The 22,052-nt window shown below is 46.3% G+C and overlaps 1 protein-coding gene across 2 annotated transcripts in view; it reads left to right on the forward strand.

Annotated features, from left to right (window-relative positions):
• Window positions 1-22,052, forward strand: part of LOC134908965 (UBX domain-containing protein 6-like) — a 352,072-nt gene that overhangs the window by 163,431 nt on the left and 166,589 nt on the right. For both annotated transcript variants that reach the window (XM_063915269.1, XM_063915261.1), the window contains exon 2: window positions 14,989-15,140. In XM_063915269.1, the coding sequence (XP_063771339.1) occupies window positions 14,989-15,140 (152 nt within the window). The remainder of the gene's footprint in view (window positions 1-14,988; window positions 15,141-22,052) is intronic.

The following is a 22,052-nucleotide window of genomic DNA, read 5'->3' on the forward strand; positions in this document are numbered from 1 at the left end:
CGTTGAGAATAATAGGAAAAAGAGGAGTACAGACAATTCTCATTGTTCCAGATTGGCCACGAAGGGCCTGGTATCCGGATCTGCAGGAGATGCTCACAGAAGATCTGTGGTCTCTTCCTCTAAGACAAGACCTGTTGCAACACTTACCGCGGCTGCGTTTGACGGCATGGCGGTTGAACGCCGGATCCTAGCGGAAAAGGGCATTCCGGATGAGGTCATTCCTACTCTGATAAAGGCTAGGAAGGACGTGACCGCTAAACATTATCACCGTATATGGCGAAAATATGTTTCTTGGTGTGAGGCCAGGAATGCTCCTACGGAAGAATTCCATCTGGGCAGTTTCCTTCACTTCCTACAAACTGGAGTGAATTTGGGCCTAAAATTAGGCTCCATTAAGGTTCAGATTTCGGCCTTAACCATTTTCTTTCAAAAAGAATTGGCTTCTCTCCCAGAAGTACAGACTTTTGTGAAGGGAGTGCTGCATATTCAGCCTCCTTTTGTGCCTCCGGTGGCACCTTGGGACCTTAACGTTGTGTTGAGTTACCTTAAGTCGCAGTGGTTTGAACCACTTAAAACGGTGGAGTTAAAATATCTCACTTGGAAGGTGGTCATGTTGTTAGCCTTGGCTTCGGCTAGGCGAGTGTCGGAATTGGCGGCTTTGTCTCATAAAAGCCCCTATCTAGTTTTCCATATGGATAGAGCGGAATTGCGGACACATCCTCAATTTTTACCTAAGGTGGTGTCATCTTTTCATATGAACCAATCTATTGTGGTGCCTGTGGCTACGCAAGACTTGGAGGATTCCGAGTCCCTTGATGTGGTCAGAGCTTTGAAAATTTACGTGGCCAGAACGGCTAGAGTCAGAAAAACAGAAGCACTGTTTGTCCTGTATGCGCATGCGACGGCTGGATTGCCGTTACCAAAATCGGTCAAGGCCCATTCCACTAGGAAGGTGGGCTCGTCTTGGGCGGCTGCCCGAGGGGTCTCGGCACTACAGCTGTGCCGAGCTGCTACATGGTCGGGTTCAAACACCTTTGCAAAAGTTCTATAAGTTTGATACCCTGGCTGAGGAGGACCTCCTGTTTGCTCAATTGGTGCTGCAGAGTCATCCGCACTCTCCCGCCCGTTTGGGAGCTTTGGTATAATCCCCATGGTCCTTACGGAGTCCCTAGCATCCTCTAGGACGTAAGAGAAAATAAGATTTTAAACCTACCAGTAAATCTTTTTCTCCTAGTCCGTAGAGGATGCTGGGCGCCCGTCCCAAGTGCGGACTACTTCTGCAAGACTTGTATATAGTTTTGCTTACATAAGGGTTATGTTATTGTTTTCATCGGTCTCCGACTGATGCTATGTTGTTTTTTCATACTGTTAACTAGTTAGTTTATCACAAGTTATACGGTGTGAATGGTGTGGGCTGGTATGAATCTTGCCCTTGGTTTAACAAAAATCCTTTCCTCGTACTGTCCGTCTCCTCTGGGCAGTTTCTCTAACTGAGGTCTGGAGGAGGGGCATAGAGGGAGGAGCCAGTGCACACCCATACCTAAAGTCTTTCTTAAAGTGCCCATGTCTCCTGCGGAGCCCGTCTATCCCCATGGTCCTTACGGAGTCCCCAGCATCCTCTACGGACTACGAGAAAAAGATTTACCGGTAGGTTTAAAATCTTATTTTTTTCCCCAATTTTATATAGCGTATAAACTTTCAAATCTAGTATAATTTATCAACATAGGCAATGAAAGAAAATAACTATATAATTAAACTCTATGTTCATTATATGTATTCTTGAGCATGTGGTTGTTACACGTAATTTAATTTTGAATTGATTTATACATACATAAAAATTGTACCATTATAATGTACCCCTATGACTGGTGGTGGTTATCACATATCTCTGGATTCTCTTCCTTTTTGTATTTTTCTATACTCTTATCTTTTTTTCTCTCTGTTATTCACTATCTAGTATTATGTTTTATTTTATTATAATAACATACCGCTGTGTGTCTCTTTTTTCCATTTAATTATGGATTAATTATGGTGTGTATATTTAGCCTCAGTAATAGTTGTTTTTATTACATTTTAATTTATAGTATTATATTGTTACATTCAGTGCTGTGCTGTCTGATAAAGACACGATATGAGTGTGGCTAATTAAGGTAAATGACCATGACCATCGTGCCCTGTGATTACAAACATACTGGGTCATTCCGAGTTGATCGTAGCTTTGCTAAATTTAGCACAGCTACGATCATCTTTCCTGACATGCGGGGGGACGCCCAGCACAGGGCTAGCCCGCCCCGCATGTCAGTCCGGCCCCCCTCGCAGAAGTGCAAAGGCATCCCGACCATCGCAGCTTTAGCGTGCTGGCCGGGAGCTACTCCTCGCTCCCCAGCCGCAGCGGCTGCATATGACACCACGCAGCCGCTGCGGCCCGCCCCCCGTTCGGTCCGGCCACGCCTGCGTTGGCTGGACCGCGCCTACGAAACGCCGCCATTTTGCCCCCTCCTGACCCATCGATCGCCTCTGCCTATCAATCAGGCAGAGGCGATCGCTGTCCTGCTACGGCCTTCTGTTGTCCCGCAGGCGTACTGCGGCACCAGCGCATGCGCAGCATCGACCTGTTCACTCTGATGCGTTAAAACGCAGCGAGCGAACGGGTCGGAATGACCCTCATAATACAGGTGCTTCACACATGGGGTATAAAACTCCGATCCTGGCAATAGGAGTCATACCTTTGAGAAAGTCGTGTGCGTGATGAAACGCGTTAGGAGTCCTCCCTATTGTGCCACTTTGAACTACTGCTATTTGCACAGTCTCCGGTGAGATCCTGTAGAGGTCTCCTGCACTACAGCCAGTGCAGCCCGGCGCCAGACGAGAACACGGCCGGCTGGCCCTCAGCACTTACAGCGGTCTATCTCTGGAAGCGAATCAGCAGCCGTCCACGAGATGAGCATAGCCTGCCTTGGTTCTCCCTCGCAAACAAGATCAGGTAACCAGCACGGTGGACCGCCACACTTACCTGGTCTGGTAACGGCTTCATTCCAGCAGCAGATCTGCATTAACATAGCTGTTCTTCACCTGTTCATCAAGTTTAACTGTGATATATACAATCAGACTTCATACAGGGACTTTCTAATATAAAGCATATCATCAGGATCTCATTTCAGTACAAAGAGACTGGCTATCAATCAGCTATCTCAGTTTTATTATGAATCATTGAATTCAACGGATGATTCGTTATATTCAGTCTATAGTAACAGACAAAACAGCACTTGTCACATTGTTGCGTTTGCAATTGATACATTTATTACGTGATTATTGTCTTGCTTGAATCCATTTTTTACTGTGCACAGTAATTTTAAATCTTCATTGTGATATTTCATACATAAAAAAATGTTATGCATCCAATTATTGGAATATTGTTATTTTGACACTAGTTTTTATAATATATTTATACACTGATATTGTTTCACACTCTGCTAATCCCAGGCGCAGTTTACACAACTGCGTCTCAGTACACTGTACACCAGGCATGTCAAACTCGTGGCCCTCCAGCTGTTGTGAAACTACAAGTCCCAGCATGCTTTGCCAGCATACCTTCCACTGAGCAGCTGGCAAAGCATGCCTTGACTTGTAGTTTCACAACAGCTGGATGACCATGAGTTTGACATGCCTGTTGTACACAGTAGCCATACTGGCAACACAGCCTTAAAACGGTTTCTGTCCATTTTAAGCACCAAATTCCTCAACCAGTATAAAAAAAAGTGGGAAGACTGTGCACCAATGAATTGGCAGGGCTTCACTGAGAGGATCCAGAAGCTCACTAGCGCCATTTTCCCTATGCAGTAGACACACACACTGACTGACAGGGATGCGCAGCTCCTCCAGTGTGACTCCAAATTACCTCAGCGATACCAGGGGGTCACAGCAGGGGTGGAGCTATTACTAGTGTACTAAGTCCCCTATCAGGGTACTTGGCCTGCGACCCGGCTAAGCTTGGCATTATCGGTAAGAGCGCTGTGGGGGCTGGCTCCAAACAACTCTGTGTCTCCCTGAAGGGCTCTTTGTGGGTTAATTGTGCTTTATCTTTTCCTGTGTGTGTGTGTGTGTGTGTGTGTACTGTCACATTTACATTATGTCAGGCAAAGAGTGTGTTTCTTGTACAGCGGAGTGTTCCTCTTCACCAGGGGGCTCACTGCTGGGTACTCAGGGTTCATAGAATAGCGGGACTGAACCAGAGTGGGTTACTTCTTTGAAAGGTATGATCTCCACTCTTTCTACAAAATTGTCCCGCAATGAGAAAGAGACGCAATATTTAAAAAAGACTGTGGATGAGTTTATGAGCAGAGACTCAGTCCCCAAAACAGCGTCTCAGTTCCCTCCCATTTGTCCGCAAAAGCGATCTCTGGCCCATATCCTGCAGTCTGAGGCTGAAGGGTCAGACTTGGAGGAGGGTGAGGTAGTCATGGAGGGGGTATGCGGCTCTGTCACAGGGTATAGAGGCTCTTATAGAAGCTATCAGAGATGTTCTGCATATTCCTGATACGGTGTCAGAGGAGTGTGAGGAATCTTATTTTAATGTAAAAAAGAAGTCCTCAGTCACTTTTCCTGTGTCAAAGGAATTGAATACCCTGTTTGAAGAACCATGGGTTAATCCTGATTAAAAAATGTCAGATCCCTAAAAAGTTATTCTCATCTTTTCCCTTTCCTCTGGAGGATAGGAAAAAATTGGAAAATCCACCGATAGTGGATGCATCAGTCTCTAGGCTGTCACGAAAAATTGTATTGCCTGTTCCTGGTGCAGCCTCCCTAAAAGACACGGCTGATCATAAAATTGAGACTACACTCAAATCATTGTACACCGCTGCTGGGGTGGCCCAAAGACCCACTATTGCATGTGCGTGGATCACAAAAGCCATTGCAGAAGGGTCAGGTAACCTAATTGAGGGATTAGATTCCTTGTCTAGGGGGGATGTTTTACTCCTGCAGCATATACAACTTTATGGTGGAAGCCATAAAAGAGAGAGGCTTGCTTAATGCACGCACCACCGCTATGGCAGTGTCGACATGCAGGGGCTTGTGGCTACGCCAGTGGACTGCTAACGTGGACTCCAGGAAAGGCATGGAAGGCCTACCATTCACAGGAGAGGCCTTATTTGGATATGAACTAGACAAATGGATCTCCACAGCTACTGCGGGTAAATCCACGTATCTTCCTTCTGCAGCCCCCCACCCAAGAAGACTCATTAAACCTCTAAGTTACAGTCCTTTTGGACGGCCAAGTTCAAGGGCAAATCCAGCGGCGCTAGAAGTAAACCACACAAACCAGCAATTGCAGGTGCTCAGGAACAGAGCTCAGGCTCTGCTTCCTCAAAGACTTCAACATGATGGTGGACCGACCGCAATGGCTGGAAGACTGTCAGGTGGAAGTCTGACTACAATTCTTCAGTCGTACCTGCTCAAGTTCATTCCAGGATCCCTGGGTCATAGATCTTATTTCCCTGGGCTACAGACTGGAGTTCCAAGAGCTTCCACCTAACAGATTCTTCAAATCGGGCTGCCAGTTTCACAAGAGGCAAGTATAATTTTACAGTATGCCATCCAAAAACTGGTACATTGTTCCAGTTCCATTTCATCTGCTCAACAAGGGGTACTATTCCAACTTGTTCGTAGTACTGGAACCTGATGATTCGGTAAGACCGATTCTGAACCACAAGTCTTTGAACCCGTACTTATGAGTGTTCAAATTCAAGATGGAGTCTCTACGAGCGGTAATCTCAGGTCTGGAGGAGGGGGAATTCCTAGTATCTCTGGATATCAAGGATGCGTACCTTCACATTACGATCTGGCTGCCTCATCAGGCATATCTATGGTTTGCACTGCAGGACTGTCACTACCAGTTCCAGACCCTGCCCTTTGGTCTCTCCACGGCACCGAGGGTGGTCACCAAGGTGATGGCAGAGATGATGTTTCTACTCCGCAAACAGGGAGTGAACATAATTCTGTACCTAGACAATCTCCTGATAAAAGCACCGTCCAGGGAAAGGTTGCTGGACAGCATTGGTCTCTCAACCAAACTCCTCCAGGATCACGGGTGGATTCTGAACCTTCCGAAATCTCGCCTAGAGCCAACAAGGAGGCTCCCATTCCTGGGAATGATACTGGATACGGAGTCGCAGAAAGTGTTCGTTCCTTCCGTTGGAGAAGGCATTGGTGATCCAGACGATGGTTCGGGGCGTCCTGAAGCCAACCCGGGTGTCAGTGCATCTTTGCATTCGCCTTCTGGGGAAAATGGTGGCCTCTTATGAGGCTCTTCAATATGGAAGGTTTCATGCAAGACCCTTCCAGCTCGATCTGTTGGACAAATGGTCCGGGTCACATCTTCATATGCACCAGAGGATCTGTCTGTCGCCAAATGCCTGTATCTCCCTTCTGTGGTGGTTTCAGACTTCTCACCTCGTCAAAGGTCGGAGATTCGGAATTCAGAACTGGATTCTGTTAACCACAGATGCAAGCCTCAAAGGTTGGGGAGCAGTCACTCAAGGGGTGCAGTTTCAAGGAAGATGGTCAAGTCAGGAAGTCGTACTTCCAATCAGCATTCTGGAACTCAGGGCCATATACAACGCCTTTCTGCAGGCCTCACATCTTCATCAAGATCGGGCCATTCAGGTCCAGTCTGACAATGTGCCGGCAGTGATGTACATATACCGACAGGGCGGAACGAAGAGCAGAGCAGCAATGTCCGAGGTGTCACTTATTCTCTGGCCAGAAAGAAACACTGTGGCATTGTCAGCGGTCTTCATTCCGGGAGTAGACAACTGGGAAGCAGACTTCCTCAGCAGACATGACCTCCACCCGGGGGAGTTGGGCCTTCACTCAGAAGTGCTCAGGTGCTTGACATGTCTCTGCAACAGGGCCCGTTCGTCTATCAGGACTTACTGCGGGTACATTTGACGGCATGGAAGTTGAACGGCAGATTCTAACCAGGAGAAGGATCCCTAACAAGGTTATCCCGACTATGATCCAAGCCAGGAAGGGGGTAACGTCTCAGCATTACCATCATATTTGGAAGAAATATGTCTCTTGGTGTAAGAGCAGAAATTATTCTGCAATGGAATTTCATCTAGGACGTTTCCTGCTTTTTCTGCTGGCAGGTGTGGATGTGGGCCTGCGTCTAGGCTCCATAAAAGTCCAGATTTCGGCCTTGTCCATTTTCTTTCAGAAATAATTGGCTTTATTCCCTGAGGTCCAGACATTCTTGAAAGGTGTTTTGCACATCCAACCTCCCTTTGTGCCTCCCACAGCACCTTGGGATCTCAACGTGGTGCTGCAGTTTCCTTCAATCGGACTGGTTTGAACCGTTACAGGAGGTGGATGTCAAATATCTTACGTGGAAGACCGTCACACTATTGGCCTTGGCTTAAGCAAGACATGTGTCGGAGTTGGGGGCTTTGTCTCATAAAAGTCCCTATTTAAATTTCCATGAGTACAGAGCTGAACTCAGAACTCGTCAGCAATTTCTTCCTAAAGTGGTGTCTGCGTTTCACATCAACCAACCTATTGTGGTTCCGGTTGTCACCGACACTTCTGCTACTTCAAAGTCTTTGGATGTTGTGAGGGCTTTGAAGGTGTATGTGAAGAGAACAGCTCGTCACAGAAAAACGGACTCCCTGTTTGTTCTTTTTGATCCCAATAAGATTGGGTGTCCTGCTTCAAAGCAGACAATTGCATGCTGGATCAGACTTACTATCCAGTATGCTTATTCCACGGCAGGTTTGCCATGTCAAAAATCTGTACAGGCCCACTCTACTAGGTCGATGGGATTCTTCGTGGGCGGCTGCCCGGGGTTTCTCGGCTTTACAGATCTGCCGAGAAGCTACTTGGTCAGGTTCAAACACGTTTGCCGAGTTCTACAAGTTCGGTACTTTGACCAAACTGAAGGTCCTCAGAAGCCAATCAGTTCTGCAGGAGCCTCAGCACTCTCCCACCCGGTTTGGGAGTTTTGGTACATCCACATGGTACTAAATTGACCCCAGTATCCTCTTGGACGTAAGAGAAAATTAGGATTTTAATTACCTACCGGTAAATTCTTCTCTCGTAGAGGATACTGGGTTCCTGGACAGTGCTTTGTTCTTCCTACAATCTTACTTGGTTAAGTAATGTTGGTTCAGCCGTTGCTGTTCCTGTTTCAAGTTTGGTTAGCTTGGCTTTCCTCGTGTGTGTGTGTGTGTGTGTGTGTGTGTGTGTGTGTGTGTGTTCGGAATCTCACCACTATCCTTATCTATCCTTCCCTCAAAGTATGTCCGTCTCCTCGGGCACAGATTCCTACACTCAGTCTTGTAGGAGGGGCATAGAGGGAGGAGCCAGCCCATACTATCAAATTCTTAAAGTGCCCATGGCTCCTAGTGGACCCGTCTATACCCCATGGTACTAAATGGACCCCAGTATCCTCTACGGACTACGAGAAAAGGATTTACCGAAAGGTAATTAAAATCCTGTTTTTTATGTCTGCCACTGCATGTACAGTTATTAGATTTCTATTTTACGCTGGCTCTAAGAGACTAAACAGAGAGGGGATGTAGGAGCACTGCTGTTGAAAGATCTTGAAATTTACATTATGATAATAAAGACTCGTACTGTATATTGTCTTCCAAGGGACACTGCTGACAGGTCCTGTGGAGGAGGGAGCATCGGAATTATCAACCCTGTTACAACTCAAGCTTTCTCAGCAGTTGGTGGTGTGGGGTTTGTAAACGTTTGGCTGGTTAAAAAAAAAAAAAATTTTTTTTTTACTAATTTTTTTTATATACTATTCCAGCTGTGTGTCTAGATCTATTTTTCATTGCTCCCCATATCCCTGCGGTCTTTCTCCATCTATATTAATAGGATGAAAGCACTGCTGGTTGGTATGTGAGTGTTTGACATGGTGTCTAAAGCACCAACCAAGACCACAAAACTTATTATGTATGTTCAAAATGTGAGCAAAACAGCACAAGTGTTGGTAGATCCGGGGTGTACGACACGTTTGGGAATGGACGCTCTACCTGGGAGCAGTGGTTTATCCGGCGCATGGAAAAATTTGCTTCTGCGATAAACTCTGAATTGCCCCCTTACTCCACCCGCACAGGTAGAAAAGACTGTGCACAAATCTGTAAAGAGCCATCTTCCTGTCCTGCAGGAAGAGGAGGTGAGTCTCTTGGCAGATGAGGAGTCAGTTGAGGGGATATTTGATGTTAGTCCTCAGGAGGAGGACTCAGAGGTAAAAGGGTTAGAATCCCTGATTGAAGCTGTTAAACAGGTCCTTAATTTCAAAGAAGAGGAAATTAAGGAACCTGAAGTATTTGATCCATTTGGATCTCAGAAACCGCAAGCGGCTGTATTTGCGATTCCTCAGACACTCCAGGATCAGATGGGAGAAGCATGGAAGCAGCCAGATAGACGCTTCCAAATACCCAACAAGTTCACAGTTAATTACCCTTTACCTAAGAGAGTTACTGTATGTCCAAATGGGAAGTGCCATCGATTGTGGATGCTTCTCTGGCTAGTTTGTCAAAAAAGACAACCTTGCCAATTACAGAATGTGACTACACTACAAGATGTGTCAGATCGTAAGTTGGATATGGCCCTTAAATCCATCTTCGTGGCTGTAGGTGCATTACAGAGACCTATGATTATAAGTTTATGGGTCAGTTAGGTATTTTCACTTGGGCTGGCCAAATAGTTTGAACTGTGGCGGAAGATAATCAGTAAGAAATAGTTAGACTAGCTGAACATATCTGGTAGTAGGCCACTTACACTTGTCAAGCTACAAAAGATGCTAGCAGGATAGCCTCACGCATTTCAGCCTCGGCTAAATCAGCCAGATTGATCTCTGGCTCAGAGACTGGATTCCGATTCAAAGAAGGCAGTGGAAGCGATCCCCTTTGTTGGGGAAGCGTTGTTTGGTCCAGAATTGGAGAAATGGATTTCACAGGCCATGGCGGGGAAATCTACATTTCTGCCAACTACGTATCCTAGAACCACGCAGCCGGTAAGAAGAAGCTATTCTGATCCGGTGTTTAATTCATTTAGGTCTCAGTCCTTTCCTGCCAGAGGTAGAGGTTTTGGTTTACAAGCTCGTGGAAACAGGCATAGGCCGATCCCAGTCCACAGCCAGAACGCAAGACTCTTAAGCCTGCTGTCAAGACCGTGGCATGGCGGTCGCCCAAGGTGGGCGCACGGTTGAAGGGGTTTCAGGAAGCCTGGGCTGAAACCTCCCCAGAAGTCTGGATCAACAATATTATCTCCCAGGGTTACCAAATGGAATTTCAAACCCGACTTCACGGTCAGTTCTTTACTACAGGCCTGCCTTGGTGCCCTCAAAGAGCGAGAGCATTAGACACGGCTATTGAAAAGTTACTTCTTACGGAAGTAATTATACCGGTTCCGATTCCACAAAGAGGAATGGGCTTTTATTCAAATCTTTTTGTAGTACCAAAACCAGATGGGTCCGTAAGGTGTTGAATCAATTCCTGATGGTTTACAGAATCAAAATGGAATCGATACAGTCAGTCATTGCAGGCCTGGAGCAACAGGAATTCATGGTGGCGATGGACATAAAGGATGCGTACCTCCATGTCCCAATTTGGTCTCCACACCAAGCCTTTTTGAGGTTTGCTGAGGACAAGAATCATTACCATTTCAGAGCTCTGCCATGATCTTTGTGAAGATTCTCTGGGCCGATGACAGGCCCAGAGAATCTTCACAAAGATCATGGCAGTCATGATGGCGAAATTGAGATTGTTAGGGGTGACGATAATACCATATCTGGACGACCTTCTGATCAAAGCTCCATCACAGAATCTATTGGTCTGGGATGCTCATCAATTTCTAATACGACACGGTTGGATTGTGAATTTCAAGGAGTCCAGTTTACAACTGACACAGAGAATTCAGTTCCTGGGTCTCTTCTTAGACACACTACAATTGAGCGTGTTCCTTCTGGAAGACGAGATTCGAGACATAAAGGAGATGGTTAGACAGGTCTTACAGAATCAGACGGTATCTCTACATCTCTGTATATGGCTTCTGAGAAAGATGGTGGCATCCTTCGAAGCGATCCAGAACGGAAGACTACATTCTGTCAGCGTCCGGATTCTCACCTCCGGCCGGGGGTCTCTGGTCTCGCCGCTCCGACGGGGTGGTAGGGCTGTGGCGCGGGCCTCTGGCGGGGAGTGCGCTTCCGGTTGGCAGGGAGTTCAGTATGCATACTGACTCCCTGTATTGGTGTGTGTCCTCTCTGCTGGGGGCTGGGGGGACCTGAGGCGCACCTGCGGCGGCAGAGAGCTCTGGCGGGGAGTGCGGCTTCCGGTTGGCAGGGAGTTCAGTATGCATACTGACTCCCTGTATTGGTGTGTGTCCTCTCTGCTGGGGGCCGGGGGCTGGGGACCTGAGGCGCCGTGCAGGGACCTGCAGCGGCAGAGAGCTCTGGCGGGGAGTGTGGCTTCCGGGTGGCAGGGAGTTCAGTATGCATACTGACTCCCTGTATTGGTGTGTGTGTCCTCTCTGCTGGGGGCCGCCATATTGGAGACCAGGGAAGCCAATTGGTCCCATTCTGTGTCCAGCCAACCCAGGACTGGCTTCCCTTACAAAAGGGGGCTAGCCCAGAGTAAGAGTGCCAGTGCTTCAAGTCGCTTACTTGTGTAAGGTGCTCCAGCTCTGTACTCCCAGGTTGCTCCAGGTGCCCTGGTTCCGGCTCCTATCTTTCGCTGCAGCAGTCCTATTGCCTCCAGCCGTCTCCTGTCCTGTCGTAGAGTGTCCACCGGGACTCCAAGCCGCAGAGGAATCCCGGCCGCTACGGGACCTCCGCAGTCTTCAATTCTTTAAGGCAGGGTTCTTCGGCCTCATCTTTCAAGCCACAGTTCATCATTCCGCAGCTCGTTCTGATCAGCCATGTCTTTCAAGCCACAGTTCATCATTCCGCAGCTCGTTCTGTTCAGCCATGTCTTTCAAGCCACAGTTCATCATTCCGCAGCTCGTTCTGTTCAGCCATGTCTTTCAAGCCACAGTTCATCATCCCACAGCTCGTTCTGTTCAGCCATGTCTTTCAAGTCACAGTTCATCATCCTGCAGCTTGTTCTGTTCAGCCACGTCTTTCAAGCCACAGTTCATCATTCCGCAGCTCGTTCTGTTCAGCCATGTCTTTCAAGCCACAGTTCATCATTCCGCAGTTCATTCTTGTCAGCCACATCTTTCAAGCCACAGTTCATAACTCCGCAATTCATTCTCTTCATCCTTGTCTTTCTAACCGCAGTCACAAGCCCGCAGTTCTTTTCTTCAGTCTCGTTTCTTCAACTACTACTCATTGACTCCTAGCTCAGACTACGTCTTCCATTGGCCTTTGTCTCATGAGAAGGAACTATATCCAGCCCCCTCGTCGTCTTCATCCACAGGCGGTTGCCTCCTCGGGCAAGTCTCAGTCGCCGGATCCTCAATTCCAGCCGAGCGTGATACATTCCAGACCTTTTCAATTAACTCTGATTGCCCAGGGGGCAGGCATGCAAATACTACACAGAAGAATTTGCTTGTCACCTCAGGCTAGGACTTCGTTGATTTGGTGGTCTGTTCACAAGAACCTATCAAGGGGAAAAAGGTTTGGAGCCTGGGATTGGATAATTTTGACGATGAATGCCAGTCTCAGAGGATGGGGTGCAGTACTAGGCAATTTCAGGGGAGATGGTCACCGTACGAGAGCAGTTTACCAATAAATGTACTGTAACTACGAGCCATCTACAATGCACTCATTCAAGTTGAAAGCCTAGTAAGAGCTCAACATGTGAAAGTGCAATCGGATAATGTGACTGCAATGGCATACATAAACTGTCAGGGCGGAACAAAGAGCCGCATGGCCTTAAGAGAGGCTACAAAGATTCTTTCTTGTATGGAAAAATGCAACCTAATACTGTCAGCAGTCTTCATTCCAAGAGTGGACAATTGGGAGGTAGATTACCTCATCCATCAGGATATGCCCCCAATAGAATGGAGTCTACACCCCCAGGTCTTAGAGGCAGTGGTAAGAAGGTGCTTCAAGTTACAACCCTGTTGTAGGTGCTTTAGCCTGTGCTCCCAGGATTCTTGCCGTATTCTGGTTACTCCTGACCCTGCTTGGCCGGTTCTCAATTGCTGCTGCAGCCCTGCCGTTCCTAACCTGCTGCTGCCCATGGAAGCGCTCCTGGAAAACCCGGTCCAGTAAGACCCTTTGGGCACGGTCGGCCCCGGGTCTCCTGCCTCGTCTTTCAAGCCACAGTCCGCAGATCTTTGTCTCCAGCCACGTCTTTCTACCACCGTCAACAGTCCGCAGCTCATTATCTCCAGCCTCGTCTTTCAAACCTCAGTCCACAGTTCTTTGTCTCCAGCCACGTCTTTAACCACCATTCACAGTTCCGCAGCTCATTATTTACAACCTCATCTTTCAAGCCACAACCCGCAGTTCTTTGTCTACAACTAGGTCTTTAAATCATCGTTCACCAGCCACAGTTCTCTACCTCAGTCCTGTCCACAAGAACTACAACCCACTAACTCTTAGCCCTGCCTACGTTCTTCATTGTCTCTTGTCCCATGAGAAGGAACTATATCCAACTTCCTCGTCTTGTTCATCCACAGACAACTACCTCCTTGGGCAAATCTCAACTGCCGGATCCTCAAACCTTGCTAGACGTGACAGTTGGGGCTTCTTGGGCGGCGGCTAGAGGAGCATCCACTGCCCAACTTTGTAGAGCGGCAATGTGGTCATCAGCACATATGTTCAGTCGTTTCTAGAAATCTGACACATTTGCTTCTAGAGATTCCAATTTTGATCAATTTTAGTTCTACAGGCTTCGGACATTACTCCCACCTATGGGGGTATCTTTGGGACGCACCCAGCTTTCTAACTCCAGTGTACCCTAGTGGATGATAGAGAAAAGAGGATTTTGCTACTTAACGATAAATCCATTTCTCTGAATCCACTCTGGGACACTGGACACCCGCCTCGATGCTGTCAGTCTGCGTGTTGTTGTTACATTAGTTCAAACAGGTTGGTTATTGTTTTTGATAGTTCTTGGTTGCTGTTTGACGTTGTGATAGGTTTGGTTACTTCCCGAATGGCGTGGGTCTTTCATGTTCCCTCTTGTCTCCGTCAATTTTTCAAATTGGAGGGATAGGGGGGCGTGAAGGGGGAGGAGCTAGCTGTGAATATTTTTTTTATTACTACATTGTGCCACCTCCTGCTGCAATCTTCACACCCCAGTCTAACTCCAGTGTCCCCGAGTGGATTCAGAGAAATGGATTTATCTGTAAGTTTTTGTTTTTGTTTTTTTTTATATATTTGTCATGGCTGGACAATCCCAGGAAGGTCAGTACACCTAAAATATTACTGCCAGAGTCTTCCATTTGGAAGACGTTTAAATTTATGTGCAGTCACAGGGTCCATAGAGGCTTGTGCTGGCGTCTTAATTTGATTGACCATCTCCACAATTCTATATTATTTTGTCAACTTTTAAAGAGTATATTTAGGTAATGGCGAGTCAACCTTAAAGTAGACAATGGAGAAGGTCTTGAAGAAACGAGGCATAATCCATTGAGCTGCTAATGATTATCTGGTCTGACAAATGGGTGGCTGTACGGGATGCTGGCCGAACTCGGACATTTTTTAAAGGGGCAATCATGTACCAGGCTAAACCATGCCTTGCCCCTTTAAAAAAAAAACTTGCGAGTTCGGCCGGATTCCCGCACGGCCGCTATACTCGGACTTCATTACATCTCGGCAATGTTATTGCATTCCTAACTACACTTAAAACCCAGAGACTATATTTGCTTTTTTTTTTTTTTTTTTAACACTGTCCATGCTTTTTATTGATCTAGTAAAAATGGTTTCCTTCCAACATCATAACTATATTATTATTGTTATTATTATTATGATGCATCTAGTTTTTTAGATTTGTATTTTTAATTTATTTGTTGTTTCTTTTTTTAAAGAGTTAATCCCGACCCTGTTGCCAAGGACCAACCCAAGCCGCGAAAGCCACCAGATGAGGCTCAAATAGCTGCTGCATCTGCAGCAATGGCCAGACTGGAGTCCATGCAAGGAAAAGGCAAGGGACGGCCAAAGGATCCTGTTCGGACTCAGGGTAAGACTGGGGACATGATGAGAGTAGAGTGTTTACAAAGTTGGTGTAGTGGGAGCGGCAAGAATAAACAAATAATGTTATGTATCTGGGGAAGATCTAGACAGAATATTGGGCAGAAATGTTGCTGTATTTTCTTAGTTTCTCTTAAGTGCAAGCTGGACATTTGTAAAATATAGTCAAGTAAGAATGTACATCTGTTTTCAAATGTTTGTTTTTACATATCCAGATAAATAAGTGTGAAAATATAATCTATCTCATGCAACGATCCACAGCAGATTTTACATGTGTCCTCATACATCTAGCTTCAATACTGCATGCAGCACATGATGCCTGGTGTGAGTTAGCCACCAAGTTCCCTGCTACTTTGCTAGAGTCAGGTTGTCTCTTTTTGACAAAAATGCATCTTATATATATGTAATACAATGCGACTATGGTACACCGGTATACTGTATACAAAGCACAACAGAACTTGTCATTGAAAAAAAGCAGCTGGCGCTGCATTGTAGCACTTTAATAGATTCAGAGACTCTGTCACACACAGATGTGTAAGTGTCGCATGTGAAATTAATTGACACAGTCTACTGGTTTGTCCTAATTGTTGCAACTGAGACTCTCACTGAACCTGGCGCGCTGAGAAGGGCTGTTTGGTTCAAACACAGCAATGATGTATGAGAATATATCTGTACTTTGGCTTATAGTTTAAAAATTAAATTGGAGAAGCAATATGTGAACAAGGAAATACCTGCTTACTGCTTCTGATAATGTCGATATTATCTTAAACCAGAATTGGAATCAGAATCCGCTTTATTGGCCAGGTATACTTGCGTATACTAGGAATTTGTCTTCGGTTTGCTATACAACAGCCAAGTAGGTAACAGGTAAGCAGGTGTGTGTGTGTGGGGGGGCGGCGGCAAGTAAAGTTACACAGATAGGTATACCGTAGGGACACAAGTTAGTTACATGTACGTCTAGTCAGTCAATGTTCAGGAGTTCATCAGGCGGACCACTTGGGGAAAGAAACTTTTGAGGCTTCTGGTGGATCTGGCGGGGACAGCCCTGTAACGCCTGCCTGAAGGAAGCAAGTTAAACATGCTGTGGACGGGGTGTAGCTGGTCTTTTACTATTTTAATTGCCCGCTTTTTAGCTCTGGACAAGTACAGGTCCTGGACTGAGGGAAGGTCGGCCCCGATGATCTTCTCTGCGGTTCTGACCACCTTTTGGAGCCTGCATCTGTCCCTCGCGCTGGCAGAGCTGTACCATACGAGTATCGAGGAGCACAGTACCGACTCCACAATCGCAGAGTAGAAGAGGAGCAGAAGCTTCTGTGGGATGTTGAACTTCCTTAGTTGCCTGAGGAAGAACAACCTCTGCTGCGCTTTCCCAACAGTGGCGTCAGCGTTGGACCCCCCATTTAAGGTCCCTGAAGATTGTGGTCCCTAGAAACTTGAAGGAGTCCACTAGCGATACCACACTGTCAGCAATCGTTAGCGGAGGTGCACTAGATGACTTCTTCCTGAAGTCCACTATCATCTCGACAGTTTTGAGGGGGTTGAGCTCAAGGTTGTTGTGGATGCACCACTGGGCCAGCCGGTCTACTTCCCGTCTATAGGCCGATTCGTCCCCATCCTTGATGAGGCCGATGACGGTGGTGTCATCGGCGAATTTGATGATCCTTACTGATAGCGCCTCTGAGGTACAGTCATTTGTGTACAGGGAGAAGAGCAGGGGTGAGAGGACACAGTCCTGAGGGGTCCCTGTACTAATGGACCGCGCTTGAGAGGTGAATTCCCCCGCTTTCACCACCTGTGTCCTATCTGTCAGGAAGTCTATTATCCAGGAACAGGTAGCTTCTGGGACCCCTAGGCGAAGTAATTTGGGGTGGAGGATGCTGGGGACGATTGTATTGAAGGCCGAGCTGAAATCGACAAACAGGACCCTCGCGTAGGTACCGGGAATATCTAGGTGCTGTAGAATGTAGTGCAGGCCCAGGTTGACTGCATCCTCGACACACCGATTCGAGCGATAGGCGAACTGCAGGGGGTCCAGTTGGGGGCCAGTCACAGTTTTCAGGTGGTTCAAAACCAAACGCTCGAACGTTTTCATGACCACAGACGTCAGTGCTATCGGCCTGTAGTCGTTCAGGTTCGTGATAGTGGGTTTCTTGGGGACCGGGACTATAGTAGACCTTTTGAGGCAGGAAGGGACTTTCTGTAGCTCCAGCGATTTATTGAAGATCTTGGTGAATATGGGGGCGAGCTGACCTGCACATGCTCTTAGGGCAGATGGTGACACTCCGTCAGGACCCGAAGCTTTCCTGGTTTTGGCCCTTTTGAACAATGCCTCCACCTCCTCTTGGGTGACTTGCAGTGCCTGGGGTTGGCCGTCGGTGTTCGGGGCATCGTAGAGGTGATTGTTTGGGTTGTAGGGGACTTCTTTTGCGAACCTGCAATAAAAGTGGTTCAGTTCATCTGCAAAGTCTTGGTGCAAAGCTATACCTCTAGATACACTTTTACCGTGGAGCCGCTATGGCCGCTAGACTGAATACACGCGCTACGCACTTTGTACGCTATTTGCGTACAGAGTCCCGTACGTGGTACGTACTTGGCATACACACGCCGCGCTGAGGGTACAGAGTACGCACAGCGCGCGCACACACAATTGATAACCTTTAAACCTTATTAGTAATACAATGTAATAATATGGTTACACTTTAAACCTTTATGCAGCAAAGCACTGCAATGATGTTATACCTTAAACCTTAAGTAGCGCTGACGGTATAAAGTACCCGCAGTGCGTACATCTTATCAATACTTATAAACCTTATACAGTTAAATACGCTTTAAACCCTTGCAGGAAAGTGAGGACACAACACCGATATGTAGTTGAACCACAGGGTTCTAAGGCCACAGTGGATTATTTCAAAAGGTGAAACAGTACAAATTATACACTACAGGCTAACAAGATAAATCTACAACAGAATAATGGCTACAGAAAATGTACATACGTGAGAATGTTCGCAAGCGCAACCTGGACCAGTCCTCCGCTTATCAGGTAGAAAGCGTTCAGAGTCTTCTGACCGGCCAGGCAGCAACGGGCTTTTTATACACAACTTACATACACAATACAATGGTCACTGTAATCTCATTGTCCATTGGACACAGAGATGTATCTTTACATTACAGGAGAGGTCATAGGTTGATTTGAAAAAGTGGGCGATGTCTTTCTCAACTGCTCTTGTGGGTGGTATCCTCTGGATTCCCGCCGCATACATAATATACAATAAATACAGTTTATATCTATATTCTACTTCTGCACATAACTATACGCTGGAACATGCGATCTTTCTCTAACCAACACCGGAATGTTACCCTTACAATACCCTACAGCTGGATACTAGACATCACCTTCTAACCTTAGTCTGACCCTTCCTATCATGCAAAGGCGAATCCCTTAGTCCTGGAACTGTTTAAACTGTTGATACTTGCTGATGTGGTGCAGGGGAGCTATGTGTACAAAGTGCACTATTTGGGTTAAATATGTAATGTTCTAATAACCCTCTATGCGCTCACAAACTCCGCCGTAAATACCCATACCACGCGCAGGAACGCGGGAGCGATCATATGCAAATTGCGGATATGTGCACGCACGGCGGATTAAGTGCACGCGCAGCGGGCTTGTGTGTGGGGTTAGTACATGGTGTATGCATTACAATATTTTTCGACTTTGACAGTCCACCCTTTGGCAGTCCAAAATAACTGCCACTATCTAAACATTAAACAGAAAAATATACAATACAATATCTACAGATGATTGGATAAAAATATACAATACATTATCTACAGATGATTGGATAAAAATATACAATACATTATCCACAGATGATTGAATGGTAGGAGGAGAGGTGTAGGTGGGAAATGTATGACCTAGTGGGATAGTAAAAGCATGTATGTATGAAATCCATGTCTGAGGGGCATGTATCATCGTGCCGTATATGTTCTAGATAAGCTTCGAGGTATTGCGAAGTATACATTAAATCCTTCTTATCCCGTATTAAGGGTCTGTAAGAGGGCCAACAAACACTACCGAGATCTTTTCGGCTTCTTGTTCCGACAAATGGGGTGCACATTTAGTTGATGATACATGGAGGGGGAACATATGTGGATGCTAATATATGGATATCACCTGTCGACTATGTGTGTCACTACCTGAAGGTTGTAGAGATGAGGATAAGAAACATATCAACAATACATTCACATAACATTTGCGTAATCATTCTTGGGTGTTGATTGAAGTCTTTTCCGGATGGGTGTATTTTTGCTGAGGGAAAACAAAGGAGAAACGGGTGAAAGAAACGGACCGTGGAATCACGTCTTATCACAACATTGTCTCTATTGATGGGTCATAAGTTAAATCAGTTGCTGTAACAATGCCCCCGCTCCTTAAACTCATCACTTTTGTACTGTGCTTGCGCCGCGTTAAAATTTGAACACACCTAAATATCAAGCCAATAATTATGACAACTCCCAGGATACAAAGGAGAAACTTTCCCACACTCATGATAACATTTTGGGCCCACTCTCCTAAACCTGAGAACCAATTTTGTGGGTTCAACCATGAGACCCAGCCAGTCAGTTCATTACTCACAGCAGTAAGGGTAAGGTTGTGTCTCCTTCGGAACTCCCACTTCAACTGCAAGATCTCGTCCATCTTTTGATCTATGACCTCGGTTGGGTCATCAGTGCTGTTTGTAATATACGTGCAGCACTTCACACCATACTGAGTTGCCAAAGTGACACAGTACCCGCCTGTCACCGCTGTGATATAATTGAGGACCATCCTGTGCTGGATCAGTTCCGTTTTGTAAGCTTGCAACTCCCTTCCTGTATACCTGAAGGTGTCATCATACATCTCGGTGATATTATCTATTAGGTTCGCTAGCGCGTGGATATACCTATAATTTATAATTCCTCTGGCGGTACGGGTGATGTCTAGCGCGAGTAGGAATTGAATCCCGGTGGATTCGTGGATCAAATCAGAGGCTGCGTGCTCTGTCCTATCTATGCGTGCTCTGTCCTATCTATGAGGTGTCTCTTAACGATGTGTTCATAGTGAGTATGAGTATAAGGAGCCTGAGCACTGCGGTGAACGTCTTTCATCTTATCATGGGTGATGGTCATTACTTCTGGCACCACTCTTCCAATGTAACACAATCCCTCTGAGTTTGGGGCAAGCCACTTATACGCCTTCCTCCCGCATATGAAATAGGCATCATCGGGGAGAACATATGGGACAGTATATGACATTACCATATTGCAAACTTTCCAAGTGAAAAACCCAATCCCTAGTTCTCTCATCTGTTCAGTACACGTATCAGGCTGTATGATATGCGCACAGTACCCTGGTGATACTTCTCCAACCCGCATGGTCTTACTTCCTAGAGTATACCTATACCGAAAATACCTTCCACCGTTGGCTATTTGGCGTATAAGTTCAGAGTCTACGGGCATTCTGTCAGCTCTGTGTGAAAATGCCATGGTTTGGTTATTCCATGTCACCTCCCAATTTCCCGGCTTTCGGGAATTGGAAATGTTGAAACATACTAAGGATCTATCCACATGATATTGGTGGAACTTCAAACTAGGGGGCCTAGAAATATTACATTTCTTGTCCACCGGTCTCCCACCCCGTAATTCAAGTACCTCATCTATTGCTAAAGGGTATGGTACTAGTCCTGACTTGCTCTGACCTTGAGGTACTTGTGAGCACACCCAGCATTCTGTCTGGTTTAAGACCTTACCCACTAGTGAGTGGTAATCACTCAATGGATGACGGTCTATGTTGATATTAAGGCTGGACTGACATCTCTGGATGCACCCATCCTCAACTATGTTTTCACAATTCTTACAAATGCAATCTTCCTCAGCCAATAACCCTTCACAGTGCCTCCTAGTTTCCTGACCACCAGATCGTTTTCTGATACTCGCCTTTGCTCGATTGATGTGTTGCTCTTGGAATTCTACAAATCCGTCCTTGCCATCAGAACCCATTCCAGATCCTTTCTCGACCTCTCTGGTACTCTCACCGAAACAGACTGTTCTCGTCAACAACAGGATTAACAGGAAAACCCGGAATGCAGTCTCTTGGGGTAAGTCCATATTGTTAAGGGGAGAGAAAAGGGAGCAAGAAGGGGGAGGAAAGGAGGGTGATGGGAGATGAATAAAAAGGAAAAAGAAAATTTGTGCGACAACCGCCTCTGGTCTTGTAGTTCTCCGTGCTCAGGTGCCGTGACAACAGTCCTGCCTCTCAACCTTCCCGGAACAGACACTCCAGTGATATGATATTCTCTCCAAATCAGTGACCTTTCTGTAGGGAACATAAATCTTGCATTACAATGTGTTTAACTGTTGTGTGAAGTAAACCATCCGTGGAAAATGAAAAAGAGAGATAGAGAGAAAAATAATAAAAAGAAAATTTGTCAGATTTGCGTTCACCATCAGGCTGTCACACCATCATGTCTATCTGTATCTATGCACAGTCTCCCTTCACCAGTATCTCCACTCTCCACCCTTTGTGCATGGTCAGGCACAGTGATGCTGGTGAGATATACTGGGGTTGGGCAGATCTCTGAAAAAACCGAGTAGATATGTGACGTTTGAGCTGTAAATCTGTTGGTGAACGTCAGAGATGAAGAGGAAACTCTAAAGATAAATCACAGAGTTTACCTGGCCGCCCCTGTATCTACAAGGAATGATCTACCAGCTACATCAACTGTGACCTCAGGTTCACTACCAAGGCTAGCAATCAACTTCACTGGCTGCAGACTACAGGTGTGGCCCAAAATTTTTCCTATGTGATCCCTGATCCCAATTACGTGCATCATAACTTTGCTCGTGTTCTTGTCTAGGGGGTCTG

The sequence above is a fragment of the Pseudophryne corroboree genome, chromosome 1 (genome assembly GCF_028390025.1).
Source record: "Pseudophryne corroboree isolate aPseCor3 chromosome 1, aPseCor3.hap2, whole genome shotgun sequence".
Classification (NCBI taxonomy): domain Eukaryota; kingdom Metazoa; phylum Chordata; class Amphibia; order Anura; family Myobatrachidae; genus Pseudophryne; species Pseudophryne corroboree.